At 45.8% G+C, this 18288-nt stretch overlaps 1 protein-coding gene across 3 annotated transcripts in view; it reads right to left on the reverse strand.

Moving 5' to 3' along the window:
• tiam2b (TIAM Rac1 associated GEF 2b) overlaps positions 1 to 18288 on the reverse strand; it is a 57107-nt gene that overhangs the window by 6469 nt on the left and 32350 nt on the right. For all 3 annotated transcript variants that reach the window (XM_014204871.3, XM_014204870.3, XM_014204869.3), the window contains exons 3-14: positions 17252 to 17729; positions 14968 to 15143; positions 13518 to 13742; positions 11213 to 11398; positions 10803 to 10949; positions 8335 to 8397; positions 6670 to 6837; positions 6021 to 6125; positions 5688 to 5766; positions 5373 to 5462; positions 4814 to 5026; positions 3689 to 3792 (exon numbers count right to left, since the gene is read on the reverse strand). In XM_014204871.3, the coding sequence (XP_014060346.3) occupies positions 3689 to 3792; positions 4814 to 5026; positions 5373 to 5462; positions 5688 to 5766; positions 6021 to 6125; positions 6670 to 6837; positions 8335 to 8397; positions 10803 to 10949; positions 11213 to 11398; positions 13518 to 13742; positions 14968 to 15143; positions 17252 to 17729 (2034 nt within the window). The remainder of the gene's footprint in view (positions 1 to 3688; positions 3793 to 4813; positions 5027 to 5372; positions 5463 to 5687; positions 5767 to 6020; positions 6126 to 6669; positions 6838 to 8334; positions 8398 to 10802; positions 10950 to 11212; positions 11399 to 13517; positions 13743 to 14967; positions 15144 to 17251; positions 17730 to 18288) is intronic.

Here is an 18288-nt window from a genome sequence, read left to right on the forward strand (position 1 = left end):
AGTGAGGTATCAGACGAATAATCGGGTGTCAAGTTTATGAACAAGCATTTCACATCACATACACTTTCACGCTCTCAAAGTTGGAATAATCAGCGGTGAACACACACACGGGCCGAGGCAACCCTCAATAGCAGATTAAACAGATAGGAACCCCCGCCACGGCTTTGTTCATTTGTCATCATAACGTCTCCTGTCAGGCTATAATAAAGTGCTGACAAATGAATAAATCCCCTAGGTTAGGACTATTGCGCTGCGCTGCTATCCAGCTTTAAAATACCCTCTGAACTAGAAGCAAGGTCGGACAGAGAATGGGAAAAAGATTCTAAACATTAACATTGATGGGCTTATTACCTCCCGTAACATTTGTGTGTCTTTACATGAGCGTGTAGCCTATGTATCTTATACCTACAATAAAACCTCAACAGTAAAAACAGTGCATTCAAAAAAGCTCTTGTTTCTATGGCAACAACATCAAAGCAAAAACAACGCAACACTAGTTACAGCACCCATGCATCATCAGTGCAGTGCAGCTCAAACACAGAGAGAGTACAGTACAACAATAACTAGGATACAGAGAGACACCACAGTACACTAGCTACAGTACTACCAGGAGAGTGATCCCGTCGGCTGCCTGCTCGCAGGCTACGCAGGAGGCCACGTCGTCCAGCAGCCCGGCCAGCCTGTCCTTCAGGGACTGCCTGAGAGATGGCAGGGTGAAAGTCCCAGGGATGAAATCCCCCGCCCCCACTTCCACCTCACCCTCATCCTCCTGGGGCAGCACCCAGCACATAGCCCTGGTTGACAGGGCCACCCGGGGCTGCTTTCCCGGGGTGAACCTCTGGCTGTTGTTGGTGGAGCTGGATAGAAACAACATTCTACATGCCAGGCTGGGCGTTCTGACCTCTGCTGGTGGCCATTAATCCCTGGAGATTCCCGGTACTCTCGCTCTCTCTCTACCTTCTCTCTCCCTCTCTTTACCTTCTCTCTCTCTCTATCTCGCTCTCTCTTTATTTATGCCACTCTCTCTGTCACACACACTTAAGGAGTAAGCCTGCAGTTTGTCGTACTACACCTCTCTCTCTCTCTCTCTCTGTGTCACACACACTTAGGCAGTAAGCCTGGATTGGATTAGCAGTCTACTCAGGGTCATGTGTGCTGACAAGGCTTGGAGAGTCTATGGGCTTTAGGAGCCTTGGAGGAGGCTGGGAGGGAGGCGTTAGCTGGCTGGGAAAGACATTTGGCCGAGTGCATTTCAAGTGAAAGCAGAGAAAGGGATTTATTGACTTCGAGTAATGGCGGATATTGTCTTTGAAGCAACTGCCTTCAAATCTAAAAGGACATGACAGACCAATATAAATGTCAGTAATGTGCAGCGGGTGGCTATTCTATCGCCTCTGACCACACAACATCGGCCGCCATTTTCTGTCCATCCCGCATTGATTCCACATGTTGAATCGCCACCATTCGTCGACACCCTAAGGCAGTGTCATTTGATGTGAGTGAATTCCTGAAGTGAGGGACTCTTTTCTCTCAGGCCATTGTTCTACCAGAAGAGTCCCTTCATACTTCCAATAGTTGTTGATACCAGTTGATATTGTGCGATGGTGTTGGTGTCACCTGGTGAGGCCATGGCAGGGCAGGTGTGTATGACCTGGGCTTGAACCTGAGACAGTACTCTCCTGGCACCTCATCTTAGCAGATGTCCTGCTCACCAACACATGGCACGTGATCAAACACACCACTCACTGCTCTTAAACCTCCACTGACACACACATTGATAGATATTACTGCACTGTTGGAGCTAGAAACATAAGCATTTCGCTAAACCCTGCGATTGACATCTACAAATCTCTGTACGCGACCCGCACACACACTCCAGGCTCTTTTTTCACAAACCTAATGCAATGGTAAATCTCTGGCGGTAGCACCATAGGTACCAGAAATATGTGTCAGAAATATTTTTTTGCTATTTTCACAGCGGGAATTATGAGTGCAGTAGCCGGTGGTGGTGTGAAAGGGCTGGGTTTAGATGAATAAATACATTGGAGGTGTGACGAGGGCTTGGCCACTCACTGGCCAATCAACGCGTTCAATGGCTTAATACTGCATGCGTTTTTCTCAAGTTCTGAACGGTTATTGACAGGCTTTTGCGTTGTCATCAACTCCAATTCGGCTCAGGTTACAGACTGTTCTCATCATAGTCCATTGTGGATTGATACAACCGTTTATTAAATAGCAGAGGCTGCAGTAACTAGTAGCCTAATAGCAGTAAAAAAAAACATCAGTGTTTGCTCAATATGTTTGGAGTGTTGAAATTGGTTTTAACAAGTATAGGCCTACATCGCACTTCTCCTCAAATAAAAAATACTAGGCTCCCATAAATTGTATTGCATGTGTGAGGCACGTTCTCAATAAGCAAGATATAGCCTAGGCCTGCCTTTGATATGTTTGAATAATTCGAATATGTTTGGTGGAGTGAGTTTTTGGTAACCAGACAAGAGGCGCCCTTTGGAAATGGGGATGGATACCAGCCGAATTGAGTATTCACTGCAGGTAGGCCTATGTGAATTGTTCACGCAAAAAGCATGATGGGAAAAGCCTCACGAGTAGAATATTAAGAAACCTTTTATTGATAGGCTACTTGGCTAATGCATGGCCAGGATAAGAAATTCACCCGACGCATTGCTGTTGAAACCAGCTTTCGTTATAGTAGGGTAAAGGTAGCCAACTAAGGTTTTGTTTTTTAATCAAACTAAACAAACAGGAAAATAACTTAAATGTTTCTAAATAGGGTCACCAGGATCAGCTCATCTCTCTTTCCACGATTGGCATATGGACATGAGGGGTTTTAAGCACATCCCAAATAATGACAGGAGCTGGCTAAAATAATGTACAGAACAAAAGGGGATGTACTCTCCAAACCCTTTATCGATACTAGTCTTGACTAGCCGACTTGGGTAGGGGAACAAAACAGCCTTCATTGAGAGGAGGGAAGGCTTCGCTTGGTTTTTAATCAAATGAAAAGAAATGGGAAAAAACACCAATACAAAAAGCACATCTCTCTTGTCCCATACACATATACAGATGTAGGATCTCAATTTGATCACTCATTTGTTGTTGGAAATGTTCCTGCACAGCAGGAAATAATAACTTGTGGTCTAAGGTTTAAAAAGGCTTCTAAAGTTTGTAATTTCCACTTTAAAATGTCCGACTTGATTTGCTCTAACGAAAAATGTATCAACCCCTACAAGAAAATGTCCATTAATTATAATTCACATAATAATTCACATTTCCTGTTATTTTTCTGTAGTAGCAAACTGGCTCAAACTGGCTCAAATTTAGATCCTACATTTGTAGGCACTGTATATCATGGCTGGATAGGCTGCGCTTCTGCTGTCAAAATCCATGCCATAACCAACCACGTTATCGCTAAGACCAGCTTTTGGTTAGTCTTAAATATACCCACCAGCTACTGCCTGAAATTGGCACTTTTGGAGCATGTTTTTAAGGACACACCTCAGATATTGCCACCCCTTCCACCTCAGCGCAAATGGGTTCATACAAGACAGGTAAATTACCAATCCCGGAGGACGTGTTTAAAAATGGCGGAGCGCCGGTCGAATTTACTAACGAGCATTTAATAATTGCGCTGGCTTAACGCCAGACGAAAATAGAGCCCTCATCTCACCTGGCCGAGCTGCTCCATCTCATCAGCAGGTCGTGGTTGTTGTGACACCTCACCAAAGGGTGACGCTACGGAGCTCTCTGGAAGCTCCTGGGGCGATGGCATATCTGAGAGAGAAGCAGACAGGCCAGTATGATTAAATAGATGGACCAAAGGAAGCACATACACAGTAACCCCCCCCCCCCCCCCCCCCACACACACACATATCTACTGGTGCTGAGAGAGAATTCCTGGTTAGACCACTGAGGCAGTTAGACCAGGTTAAGTCCACCTGACTGGTGTCAACCAGCATTGATCTGGCTTCAATACAAGCCCAGCAGGCAGGAGCAATTCATTTGGCACCACTCCTCCTCTCCCCGGGGTCTTGCGCAGCTTACTTGGCGTCACACCAACAGCAATAACAGTATCATGCTTTTTAAAGTAAAAACACGCACGCACGTATGCACTCACACACATCCTTACACTGCACACATAAACACACCATTAAATCAATATTGCGTAATGTAATCAAGACAAAGATGATTGTCCTCCCATGGTGTTATAAATAGCATGCGGCCATTCCAACAAGAAACCGTGCTGTGCTGCCCAGTGAAATATGCTAGCTCTCTTCACATTTTCTTAATTGAATCAACGTGAGGCATTTTAAATGTCTCCATCCAGGCCTAAACACCCTGCAGCATTGGCTGGGCAGGATGGCATTCCCCTCAACATGATGTGGCAGACACACTGGCTCTGTGCTACAAGATACAAAGGCTGGAGAACCCTTTGGCCTGAGGCCCTCTAGTGGGGAAGAATACAACTGTTACCCGTTGAGAGAACACAATGCTCTTCAGACAGTAAACCAAATGTAATGCGAAGTTAGGAACAGGTTAAAAAAAAACATCTAGTAACTCAATAAACTCAATAATACCGGCAATTTCCAAAACACAACCTATTTTTTTTTGTCTAAAGAATTGTATCTGTGGGAAGGGATGCATTTCAAATGGCATCCCATTCTCTATATAGTGCACTATAATTGAGGTCTATGGGCCCTAGTCAAAAGTAGTGCACTATAAAGGGAAGAGTGTGCCCTTTGGGAAGTAGCCTGTATCAAGACGAGGTTGAAAATACAAAAGTTGTAGTCTCTACCTATAGGCCAGACACAGTGGCTGGGTGGCGGTGGTGCTGGCTGCCAGGGGTCACAGTCTGGCCAGACAGAGGTGTGGTCGCCAGGGACTTGCTCCTCTCGTCTGAGCAGTAGGTGGAGGACCTGGTGGTTGAACATCAGGTGTATCAGCCCCAGGTCCAGATTGGACACACTGGTCCCATTCAGAACCAGGATCTCATCCCCCGATCTCAGACCTGAGGGAAGGACAGGAGACAATCAATCAATCTGACAGTTATCCCCTCAAAGTGTTGACCACTATGGCCTCTTTTTATATTAGAATGGGAATCCATGTCCTTCTGTAAGTTTTTATAGATAGAAATGTATGGGATGGGGAGACAGATGGGATGGATAGAGCATAGAAAGTGAGAGGCGGAACAAGGGATCGAACCGCTTCCTCCAGGGGGAAATGTGTGGCAGCACTACCACTAGTCCACTACCACTACTGTATCTACTCTTAAGTAAAATGCATCAATACTGTATTTTTCTGTCTCTGATACAAAGTAGATATGTCAAATGTATTCGAAAGATGAATTGAGATACCTTCAGTGAAAGCCAGTCCCCCTGGGTTGACCTCACTCACGTAGACATGGCTCTTCCTGGCTCCGTCTACATGGCCTGTCACAGCAAAGCCTACAGGCGATAGAGATCAGAGGTTAAAACAGAGTAATACATGATATTATACTGTAATAACACAACCCAAGAGCAAATGTGCTCTTCCCTGCAAACACACACACACACACACACACACACACACACACACACACACACACACACACACACACACACACACACACACACACACACACACACACACACACACACACACGATCCCCATTCCACATGATCCCTACTCACCAAAGTCTACTGCTGTGTCAGGGCGGGACAGTTGTATGGTGAAAACATTGAGTGGGAAGACCTCAAGCTCTTCATACACCTATTCAGAAAAAGCACATAGAAGAGTGAAAAAGTACTCATCGCATACCTCAATGTACTTACTAAAGACGGCAGATATCACTGAAACTATATTCTAATAATGGGTGGATTATGGTTGAATCTTTAAATGTAGCAAGTTGCCTCAGTATTGACTCAGAGATAATACAACGAGTGACTAAATCAATGAATGAATGCTTGTATCAGTGATTGGATCCTTCGTTTTCCCATAGGTACTATATACGGCCGGGGCCTCACCAGGTCTCGTAGTGGGTCTGTGGGCGCTGGGGAGAAGGTCTCTGTGTCCTGACCCACCAGCCTCCTCACACGCAGGCAGTGCTGGCTCGGGTCCAGGTGCCTCTCCTAGAACAAGATCCAAGAGGATGAGTCCGGACGGGGTGCGTCCCAAATGGCTCCCTATCCCCTATGTAGTGCACTACATTTGACCAGGACACACTGAGGTTACATCCCAAATGCCACCTTATTCCCTACTTAGTGCACTACTTTTGACCAAAGCCTGACTAGGGCCCTTGGGCCTCTGGTCAAAAGTAGTGCGCTATATAGGGAATACGGTGCCATTTAGCCTCAGTGTGTCAGATATCTTCAGTGCCTTCAGCTACGGTAGCTAGCTATACCACGACTGAACCTGTTCCCTATCAGCTAAAAAGGATGTCGTGAGAGAACTTTCTACGGAGGGAAAGCATGAATTATTGAGATATCAAGAGCAATTAAACTAGTATCTGTTTCGTACCACCCCTACAGCAATCCTCTCCTATCATTTCCTCTTTAACTTTAACAACCATATCAGTCACTGGAGAATTCACGGCAAAATGCTGACATGGGAGTAATGAGTTAGGAGAGCGTTGAAATGTATTAATAATTAGGCCGATAGATGCAGTATGCTTACCTTACAGGCCAAAGATAGCATGTCCGATACGAGGAAATCGGGTTTGATGTGCAGAGTAACGCTTTGGCTGTCAGGCATATTCACACAGACGGGAGTTTCCAAACTGCTGTACCAAGGGTTGCCTTCAGGTGGTGCTATCAACTGCATTTTGGCAAGAGCGTCCAATCTCTGTCAGACAAAGATGGAGAATAATTATGTTTATTTCGGGTTTCTTACCTGATAATACGTTCTTATATTAAACAGGTTACTAAATAATTATGTCAGGAATTTAACATCCCTCTTGGCAATGTTTGTGAAAAGTTGTGTATTCTGGGACGTCTGCCCCATGATGCAAATATTTATCCACTATGACAAAAAAACGACAACTTTCATTACATCTGTTAAAAATCTATCAGTCAAAGATGTTTCATTTAAAACACCACAAAACCCCCAATCTCAGCTGACGTACGGGTCTATTGAACTAAAGTCAAAAGACAGTGAAAGTACATAGCAACAGGTCTGTGAAAGGGGAGGTGTCTCCCCATTCACTGATAGGTATCCCCATTCACTGGCCGTACAGAGGGATTAACACCGGTTGAACAATAGAATTCTGGGAGAATAAAGACCCTCCCCAGCCCCCCGGACCCTGGAACTCGGCCGCCTTACGCCTGCCTGTTTGCGTGGAGCAGTGTCAACAGATCAGCATGCTGTTGAGACAGCTGTGCTAGCCCCGACCCTGTGTGAATAGAAATGGCCCCACCTCTATCCCCCCCCACCCTTATTCTCCCCTAGGAAAGGATTAGTCTGAGGCTGAGATTGATCGACTACAATACTCCTCGAGTACGTCTCGAATGGCACCCTATTCCCTATATATTCCCTATATAGTGCTCTGGTCACTATGGGCCCTTAAAAGTAGTGCACGCTATAGGGAATAGGGTGGCTTTTTGGACGCATCCCGCCCTAGCACCTGGTTCTAGTGCAAATTTAGGGGCAGTTTTAGGAGACTTTCATCAACAAAGAGGAAAAGTTTGACGAGGCCTGACAAACAGGGTTGGGTAGGTTACTTTCTAAATGTAATCTGTTACAGTTACTAGTTACCTGTCAAATTGTAATCAGTAACGTAATTTTTTGGATTACCCAAACTCAGTAACATAATCTAATTACTTTCAGTTCATTTTGGATTACTTTCCCCGTAAGAGGCATTAGAAGAGGACAGAAAGGATCCATCAAACGCATTTGGTGTGTCATACTGGTCTCTGACTTGTGGTCAGACTCGCTCAGGTTGAACACACTGAAACTTGAGCCTTTTTTCAATGCGGAGTTGAACGTCATTGAGAAAACAGAAAGGTGTCAATGTATTTTTGTCTCTCGCAATCATCCTTTCTGAATCTAAAAGTAATCCAAGAAGTAATCATCTAGTTTTTCAAAAGTATCTGTAATCTGATTACAATATGGTAACTGGTAACAACTGATTAAAGGTCTTTTGTTTGTAATCAGATTACATGTAATCGGTTACTACCCAACCCTGCTGATAAATGTGTCCATGACAACCTAAAGTTATTGAATAGAATATTTTAATGCGGTTAGCTGGTGAAATATGATAAATTAGACATATTTCCACTGGTTGCAGGAAATTATGAGGTAACATGTTGGAGAAAAAAAATCCGGACAAAGTGCTTACTGTACCTCTGAGCTGCAGTGGTTGGGGATATGGCCAGCAGGCACTCCAATACTTTGTCCTTCAAAAACCTGCAACATGGAAAAAAAGCACATGCACATTAAGCCTACTCAGTGACTCAGGAGAAAAATGCACACTAAAAAGAACTAACTCAGTCTATATTTACAACATAATACATTTAATTAAAAACGATCTATCTAAAACCAAAGGCTTTGATACTATTCTGATCCAGATTGAGGCCGAAATAAGACTTGGAGGATCCATGGGAAGAAATAAGGGGTTTGGTGATGCTGAAATTACAGGTCTGGCAGTGAGGCAGATGGAACGGCTCTCATCAGGCTGGCGGGGATGGAGACTGTCTCCTCTCCACCCAGATACCAGTCTGCCCTCAGCAGAGATACCAATACCACCGCCCTCAGCCCACCGCCAGTGGCAGGCAGGACCACCACAGAGACAAGGGGTCATGCCTATGTCAACAAATGCCAACAGCTTACTGGAATTTAACAACAACAAACTCAAAATGCACACAAAATGCTTGAGTGCTGGATAGTTGTATGATTTTAGTCATTTTTCATCTTTACCTATTCTGTCTCCAGAAGAGGTGGTTGAGTGACACTGACTGACTGACTGACTGACTGACTGACTGACTGACTGACTGACTCCTCACCTTGACATCACAGCTCTCTGGAAGCAGTAACAGGGCCCTTAAAGTGACAAACCCCCCAATCACCCTACAATAAAAATACATTTCTGGGCTGGCGGAGAAAGGGGGTAGAGTAGAGTCCCTTCGGTAAATGTGGTGCTGTAGGACGTTTAGTGGACGGCGCGGCGGTTTACACAGACCATCTGTTTGTCGCTGCTGGCATGCTGCAGCTTGCAACAATTAACCACATGTGGCTTCCAGTAATGTCCGTTCCATCTCTGTTTCCATTGAGTGGTCTAGTTGGCCTCTCTAATAGGGAGATTAGACTTTCTCTGACTCAGGCTCATAACAAAGAACTTCACTGCTCGGAAATCTCTCCCTATCTGCCCCGTGGGTAAGGAGGGAATCATGTACGTATTTGGGCACCACATTTGACCTGTGTACAGAGATCTATGGACCGTCATGTTATATGTGTGTATTATATTAGATAGTAATATGTATAACCATGGTATATGTGTGTATTATATTAGATAGTAATATGTATAACCATGGTATATGTGTGTATTATATGAGATAGTAACATGTATAACCATGGTATATGTGTGGTATTACAGCGGTGGTTCCGATTATGACCCAGACACCCCTGGGCATTACCAACGTATGCTGGTAAGCATATGGATATGCCATGTGAGTACACAGACGCCAGGCATGCCTGTGACTACGATGTATCTTTCAGAATGTCAACACAGAGCATGTGTCGGGGGGGGGGGGGGGGTGAAGTGGGCTTACCATGTCTATCTTATTATCCATCCCATTATACAATACAGCCAGTCTGTCTAACGTAATGTCACACTGGACAGAACTAAACAATGATGGGAGAGCAGAGGGGCCCAGTGTGGTTTGTCCTTCACTGAAGTCCTAGGGATAAAAGATTCTATCAACATCCCAAAATAGACTGCTCTCTGAGTGCTGTTTATCAACCAGAGACGGGGGGGGGGGGGGGGGGGGGCTGGGACAGGGACAGGGCCAGTGGATGGGACAGAACTGGGACTGTTAGAGGGACTGACTTGACTTCAGTAACTGATGAGAATTTCTGCAGGTTGCTAGCTCTGCCCCTGACCGGGGGAAACAAAACATCTGCCTCACTCATCACCTCTATTTGGAATGTTCCCAAACAACGTACAGGAAAGATAGTTTTACGACGAGCAACCCCCTGTCTACCTCCCGCTGGAAAATTTAGTAAGTTCAACTCCCTCCGTCTGGCTAATTTATGGGTCACGGCTCGTGAGGAGTCAGACAGTGCGTAAAACGCATTCCAGGAACCAACCCGATTCTTTTTCTCTGATGGATTTATCAAACATGTTCTCTGTTTAAAACAGAAGGGCTCCAGAAACGTGCCATTGGGTTGGGAGCCAAGGGGTCCCTTGTAAAGAATTGTTTACAAGGAGAACAGGCAAAAGGCAAACGGGGGCACCACAGTCATGGGGTAACCCGCACAGGTCATTCCCCAGTTGATGGTTCAGTTCACCTAATAAAGGCTTTTGGGAGGTTCGTCCAAGAGCACCACAGAACTTCATTACCTCCTCAATGAGATATTCTTTACCTATGTACTTTTCCCATTCACGTGGTGTGGCAGTATAGCCGAGGTTGTAGGGAGGTTGTAGGGTGGTTGTATGGAGGTTGTAGGGCGGTTGTATGGACGTTGTTATAGGGAGTTTGTAGGGCAGTTGTAGGAAGGTTGTAGGGCGGTTGTGGGAAGGTTGTAGGAAGCTTGGAGGCTGTAGGGAGGTTGTAGGAAGGTTGTAAGGAGGTTCTAGGGAGGTTAAACAGTACCTGGGACACAGACTCCCTCTTCTCCTTGCTGCGTTTGGTCAAGCTGTCCAGACCCTTGAGGGAGGAGAAGAGCCCCCTCTTACTCCGAGCCCCTCTGGAAAAAGATCGGCAACGTCTCCGCAGGGTCGCCTCGTCACGGGTGCAGATCTGAGAACAGACATTGAAGACATCACTTCTGTGGTTAGAGACTTTAAAGAGCCCAAGACTCTGTATTACAAATCTGACCAGAGAGCACGCTGATGTTTTCTGATCATAGTAAACATAGATGGCATTCAATAACATTGCTTAATTGCACCTAAAGGGATAAATAAAGGTGTTATCAATGGAACTGTTCCAGAGAATGTGTGAAATCCAATGTCCCAAGCTGAGGGTGGATATGGATGTAAAGCTGTAGGTAGATCAGGCCTCACCAGGGCATGAAAGGAGGAGACAGAGAAGATCCCCAGGCGTCCCAGAGCGGTCTTAGAGGGGCGTCCTGCCACGGCCAGGAGACTCTTGGGGTTGGGGAGCTCACTGCCCTGCAGGCTGGCCAGGTAGCAGCGCATCCGGAACAGATCCATGTGGAACTTCTCCAGGTTCTGCTCCCACTGCTGGATCTGGGGAGAAACAGACAGGACAGACACCCAGGGTTACACCACAGTACATAAGGTTACAGTCACCTTCAAGGTGACAGAATGGCCTCTCCACCCTCTCATTGACAAAGAGAGACCAGGCAGGGCAGGATCAGACTCACAGTCAAAGCCAGAGCCATTTAGAGCTTGGCCAAGTTTGCCATGTTAGCGCCTTCATTCACAAATTTCTGGTGATATGACCATACCAGAGCACCTCTATGTGAGGGTGACATGGTGACAGAATGGCCTCCACCCTCTCATTCAGAAGGGCGTCTCTAACTACAGAACGAGCCACATGTCTAATTGGAGCGACATAATCACATCTCATCACACTTATCTCTCGCTCTCGCTCTCATTTCCCCTCTCTTCTCTCAATCCCCCGTTCTCTCTCTCCTTCACAGAGGGTGAATGTGTTATAACAGTGTCATTGTTTGTGAGATTAGGATTTAATCTAGAGAGGAGGTTTAAGAGGTTCACTTCAAATGGCAGAGAGAGCTAGTATCACTTTCAGAGAGACCGACCGTCAGACATCAAAGTGGCCGGTGGGCCTGGGGAGATGAGACCAGCTGCTGTAGAGCTCAGTAGAGGCTCTGGGGGTTTGACCCCCCCCCCCCCCCCATCTGATTACCCCACAAACTGGGCATGATGACCCACCCCCCCTCCTCCTGTCCTGCCATTAAGAAGAAAGGACACCTAACTACCCCTAATGCTGCTCCGGGAACCACTGCTGTCTGTAAACACATCAGCATTTGGTTTGTTACGCTATAAAATGTCCCCCTCATCTGGGTTTCCCATTACAACAGACTTCTATGAGGAGTGGATAGAATGTGTTGATGGTACTAGTCTATTAGACTGAGAACATCTGGAATACAAATGTCATGGTGGCAGGCTACTTGGGTCGGAAAGCTTAAAACTCCAGTTTCAACAAATGATGCTGCCAACACATATAAGCTCATGTCAATATGTTCCACAACCACAAGGAACGTTGTTATATCGTAATGATTTTTTGCCATTACATGGAGGTCGCAACTCGCAGACTTATGGACAGAAACAAGGAGATGTCATGCAGGTGTTAAATTATGTATGGTTCTACAGGAATAGAATGGTCTGGTTTGCATTGGAGCTGAGACACTAATGACCTAATAGGCCAATTTGACTAACTGCTTGTTTGAATGGCTCAGTCTAAAGGTGGCCCTTGATCTTAAGACCACGGCCATTTTACCGAACTGGCACGAAGGGCACGTGCACGAGGCCGCCGACCTCTAGGGGGCCCCCAACTAATTTTTCGAGGAAGAGTTGTGGGCCCCATGGTGGTCAGGGAGTTGTGGACCCCCATATGATAGCAAAATGTGTAGAATTGTAGGAAATTAGCTTTATAACTGCACAACTTTCTCTCAGTCTCATGGCAAAATGTGAACAATAGCTATAAAACAGCACATTTTTCTCTCTGACCCATGGCAAAATGTGAACAATATCTAGAAAACAGCACATTTTTCTCTCGGACCCATGGCAAAAAGTGTAGAATAGCCTGAAATTAGCTTTAAAACTGCAACATTTTCCTCATAGCCTCATGACAAAATGTGTAGAAAAGCATTCTAAAACTGCACATTTTTTCTAAAGAAATTTATTTTAAAAATTTACATTTTGGGGGGGCACCAAATGAGGTAGTCTGGCCCTTCTTAAGACTCACACACACACACACACACACACACACACACACACACACACACACACACACACACTTTTGTTATCCTTGTGGTGACCAAATAATTGATTCCCATCCAAAATCCTATTTTCCCTAAACCTAAATCTAACCCTAACCTTAACCCTTTAACGTAACCATAACCTTAATTCTTATGCAAGTCCTAATTGTAACACTAAACCTAACCCCTAAGCCTAAAATATATTTGTCTGAATTCTCCTCGTTTTACTATCCTTGTGAGGACTTTTGGTACCCACAAGGATAGTTAAACAAAAACACTCACACACACACACACACACACACACACACACACACACACACACACACACACACACACACACACACACACACACACACACACACACACACACACACACACACTAGACCATCTCAGTGCCTCACCTGGCTCTCGATGGCCTTCCTGTTCCTTTGGTCACTGATGACAGACAGCTGCAGCTCAGCCATCTTCTTCATCTTGCTGTCCATGTCTATCTTCTGCAGCAGGGCGCGGGTCTGGCTCCTCAGTAACCGCACCGTGTCCTCCTTCCCCTGTCTCTTAGCCAGCAGAGAGGCGCTGGCAGAGTGGATGGCAGTCACCCAGTTCTCCAGATCTGTTTGATTGGCAGCCTGCGGGCAGGAACAGGGCTAGATGACACAGTGCCACGGTTGGGCGGGGGGACATGGGGCCAGGTGACACAGTGCCACGGTTGGGCGGGGTGACATGGGGCCAGGTGACACAGTAGCAGGCCAGGGGAAGGGCAGGAGAACATGGCTCTCATTTCCCGTCTTTCTTTCTCTCTTCCCAGACGCCAGGGATCCTTAAGTGCCAGACAAAAGCCCGTTTACATGTTCGTGACTACGCTACAAAGTTTCACTCCCCTCAGTTTCCCCCTCGTTGCCATGGTGCGTTGGGTAGATACAGCCCTGCAGTGTGATTTGTGTGTCTAGTAAACACTTGGTGAATGAATCAAATGAACGTTACTCTCTGGGAAGAAGAAGGTGTTTTCAACGATTGTAAAACTGAGTGCGAAGAACATTAAAGAGAGACAACACGTTCCCTCTCAAAATGTGGAAAAAGAGGACAACAACCCTACTGCCAAACAGACACACAGGATGCATGCCAAATGGCACCCTATTCTCTACACAGTACACAACTATTGATCAGGGCCCATAGCGCACTATATAGGGAATAGTATGCCATTTAGGACGCACATATACACGACTAGTCTACTCAGACCAGCCAGTAGGGATGCTTTTCCCAACCCTACCATTTGACCCCTTTGTAGAACATATAACAGTGGAGCTCTAAAGCTGACAATGCATCCAGACAGGACATAACCAACGCCAATATAGTCATGACCAACCAGAACAGCAGCACATTCCATCCTAAAAAGCAGACGTTCAGCCCAGTCCATACTTGTGGTTGTCCCATAGCATATGGAGTTGTTCAAATATATAACCCTTCTAAAAAAGAATGCAACAGACTGAGTTGAAAAAACACTACTCCATCACAAGGGGTCCATGAGGCAGGAGCAGGGCATACTGCAGAAAACCCTAAAATGTTCCCTCTTACTCATTCACACTGTGCTCAAAGAAAAAGAGATCAACCTACAAAACAAAACAAGAGACAAGCTTACAGTATTGCAGTGTCCGATATGTAAAGACTGCATCAAAAATGACGACGTACTGCATTTCAAACAACAATAGTGAATGAGGACCTCCATGACAAGTGCCTCCGTTGATTGCACAGCAGTCTGTGTAGAACTAACCTCGTCCCCAGTTTATTCCACAGGCATATACAGGTACTTCCGAGCTTGAGAATCCTGGTGTGCGAGCCTAGGGTAGAACGTACCTGGAACAGATAGACGTCTCCGTACGCGTTGCTCAGACAGAAGACGTTCTCCTTCTTGGGGTGTTCGGGGACGGCCTGGACAATGCTGTCCTCGGCCAGCAGGGCGTAGCGCGGGGACAGCTCCTGCTCGGGACAGCTGCTCTTCCCATAGGTCTCATAGAACAACAGGGTACACCCTGTATGCACCAGGGAGGAGAGGAGGTTTTAGCTAAGACACAGCTCTAGAACCATATTATGAGTCAATGTCAACAATAGACTTGTAAGGGGAATACCTACAGAACATACAGTGCATTCGGGAAAGTATTCAGACCCCTTGTTTTTTCCCCAATTTTTTTACGTTACAGCATTATTCTAAAATGAAGAGAAAAAAAAAAACATTCTCATCAATCTAAACACAATACACCATAATGACAAAGAAAAAACAGGTATTTAGACATTTCAGGACTTGTATAAAAAATATACAACAAATATACCTTATTTTCATAAGTATTCAGACCCTTTGCTATGAGACTAAATTGAACTCGGGTGCATCTTGTTTCCATTGATCATCCTTGAGATGTTTCTACAACTTTATTGGAGTCCACCTGCGGTAAACTCAATTGATTGGACATGATTTGGAAAGGCACACACCTGTCTATATAAGGTCCCACAGTTGACAGTGCATGTCAGAGCAAAAACCAAGTCATTGGGTCGAAGGAATTGTCCGTAAAGCTCAGACAGGATTGCATCGAGGCAGGGTACCAAACAATATCTGCAGCATTGAAGGTCCCCAAGAAGATTGTGGCCTCCATCAGTCTTAAATGATAGAAGTTTTTTGGAACCACCAAGACTTTTCCTAGACCTGGCCGCCCAGCCAAACTGAGCAATCGGGGGAGAAGGGCCTTGGTCAGGGAGGTGACCAAGAACCCGATGGTCCCTCTGACAGAGCTCCAGAGTTCCTCTGTGGAGATGGAAGAACCTTCCAGAAGGACAACCCTCTCTGCAGTACTCTACCAATCAGGCCTTTATGATAGAGTGGCCAGGTGGAAGTCACTCCTCAGTAAAAGGCACATGACAGCCCACTTGGAGTTTGCAAAAAGGCATCTAAAGGACTCTCAGACCATGATAAACAAGATTCTCTGGTCTGATTAAACCAAGATTGAACTCTTCGGCCTGAATTCCAAGCGTCACATCTGGAGGAATTAAAATCCAGACGGAAAATATTTACACAAGAAGCAACCTAATATTACACAGTCAAACTCTCAGTCATTTAGTAAGTTCACCATTCTGCCATTCTCACTGTTAAACATCGCACAGTGTTCAACACAACGGCTCTTTATGTCATCATTTGATCTGATCAGTCAACGGCAATTTTTTCTAAAGTAATCTGGTATCATTTTATTTCAACCCAATAAGCAAAAAATAAAAACTGTATCGATCTTCATGTTAAACTACTTTTACAAATAAAAAGCAGGAAGAAAAAACACTATATTTACATATGGTGAAGCATGGTGGTGGCAGCATCATGCTGTGGGGATGTTTTTCAGCGGCAGGGACTGGGAGAGTAGTCAGGATCGAGGAAAAGATGAACGGAGCAAAGTAGAGAGAGATCCTTGATGAAAACCTGCTCCAGACCGCTCAGGACCTCAGACTGGGATGAAGGTTCACCTTCCAACAGGACAATGACCCTAAGCACACAGCCAAGACAACGCAGGAGTGGCTTCGGGACAAGTCTCTGAATGTCCTAGAGTGGCTCAACCTGATCGAACATCTCTGGAGAGACCTGAAAATAGCTGTGCAGCGACGCTCCCCATCCAACCTGACAGAGCTTGAGAGGATCTGCAGAAAAGAATGAGAGAAACTCCCCAAATACAGGTGTGCCAAGTTTGTAGCGTCATACCCAAGAAGACTCGAGGCTGTAATCGCTGCCAAAAGTGCATCAACAAAGTACTGAGTAAAGGGTCTGAATACTTATGCAAATGTGATCTTTCCGTTTTTTTCTGTCTAAAACCCGTTTTTAAATCTGTAACGTAAATCTGTAACGTAACAAAATGTGGAAGAAGTCAAAGGGTCTGAAAACTCTCCGAATGGAGAGTAGTAGCATGTTTACCTTTATTTAACCAGGTTGTCCCATTATGGTCAGAAGACTTCTTTCCCAAGTGCATCCCAAATGGCACCCGATTCCCTTTATAGGGTTCTGGTCAAAACAAGTGCACTATATAGGGAAAAGGGTGCCATTTCGGACGTGAACCCTATTGGCAGGTTATTTCGAGCGAGTGCAGGTAGAAGGAGGAGGGAGCCCTACCTTTAAGTGTGACCCAGTATTGCCTCCACTTCCTACGGGCCACCAGCTCCAGCTTCCTGTCCTTGTGCAGGGTGAGGATGGGTTTGAAGTAGAGCCAGCCTGCCCTGCGCACCACCCCCTGCTCCTTCTCAAACAGCAGGTCCAGCTGCTCCAGGGAACCCAGGGAGCCACTGCCACTGCTCTCCCCCTGCTCTCCCTCTCCTATTCCCCCGCCTCCTCCCATCTCCTCCTCCTCTCCCTCCTCCGAGGGCTCAGTCCGCTCCGGCCCACTGTAGCGTCCTGTCTCCAGCTCCTGCATGAAGTTCTCGTAGATGTTCTGGCGCAGAGCATCACTGTGGCACTGTTGGCCCTGGGTGTGGGTGTAGGTCTGGGTGTGGAGGGGATTCCACAGTGGACCAGTTAACTGGGAGCTAGAGTTACCTAACCCAGGGTCCACTCCACTGCTAAAGCCCTCACTGGTCTCACTACCGTAAGGCTCCTAGGGAGAGAGAGACAGAGCAGGATGGTTGGAGAGGAAAAAAATTAATAAATAGCTTGCTAGACCTTAAAAAGACCCGTAAAGTTGAATGATCATCTAACAATATGGCAATTTCAGGGGCACAGAAGAGCCATATTCTCATGTATTTCTCGATTTACCATTTCCTGGACAGGATGCCATGATTTTCTGTTTGTATTAGGACATAATATGAGATGTATTGTGAGATACTCTAACATGATATAATACAATCATACCCTGGAATGTTGCTGGTACGAGTAACAGAAGACATGGATATTATACAGACCAATCTAGAGCAAACATTCTTGCGACTTGCCCTTGGCTTGTGCTAGCTGGAATCGCTCATAGGGGCAGGAGCCTACCCAGCTAGCACATTTGGTTCCTTGGAAGTTGTGGGAACGTACGTTTTTGGTTTCCCATTGGTTCTGGGAGTGAAAACAATATGTTTCCTGACCGGTAAAACTGAAAGTTCTAAGAAAGGAAGTGAACATTTTGCCTGTTCTGGGTTGCAGGGATGTCTCGGGAACGTATTACTATGGTT

This window comes from Salmo salar, chromosome 06, assembly GCF_965601325.2.
Source record: "Salmo salar chromosome 06, fSalSal1, whole genome shotgun sequence".
NCBI lineage: Eukaryota > Metazoa > Chordata > Actinopteri > Salmoniformes > Salmonidae > Salmo > Salmo salar.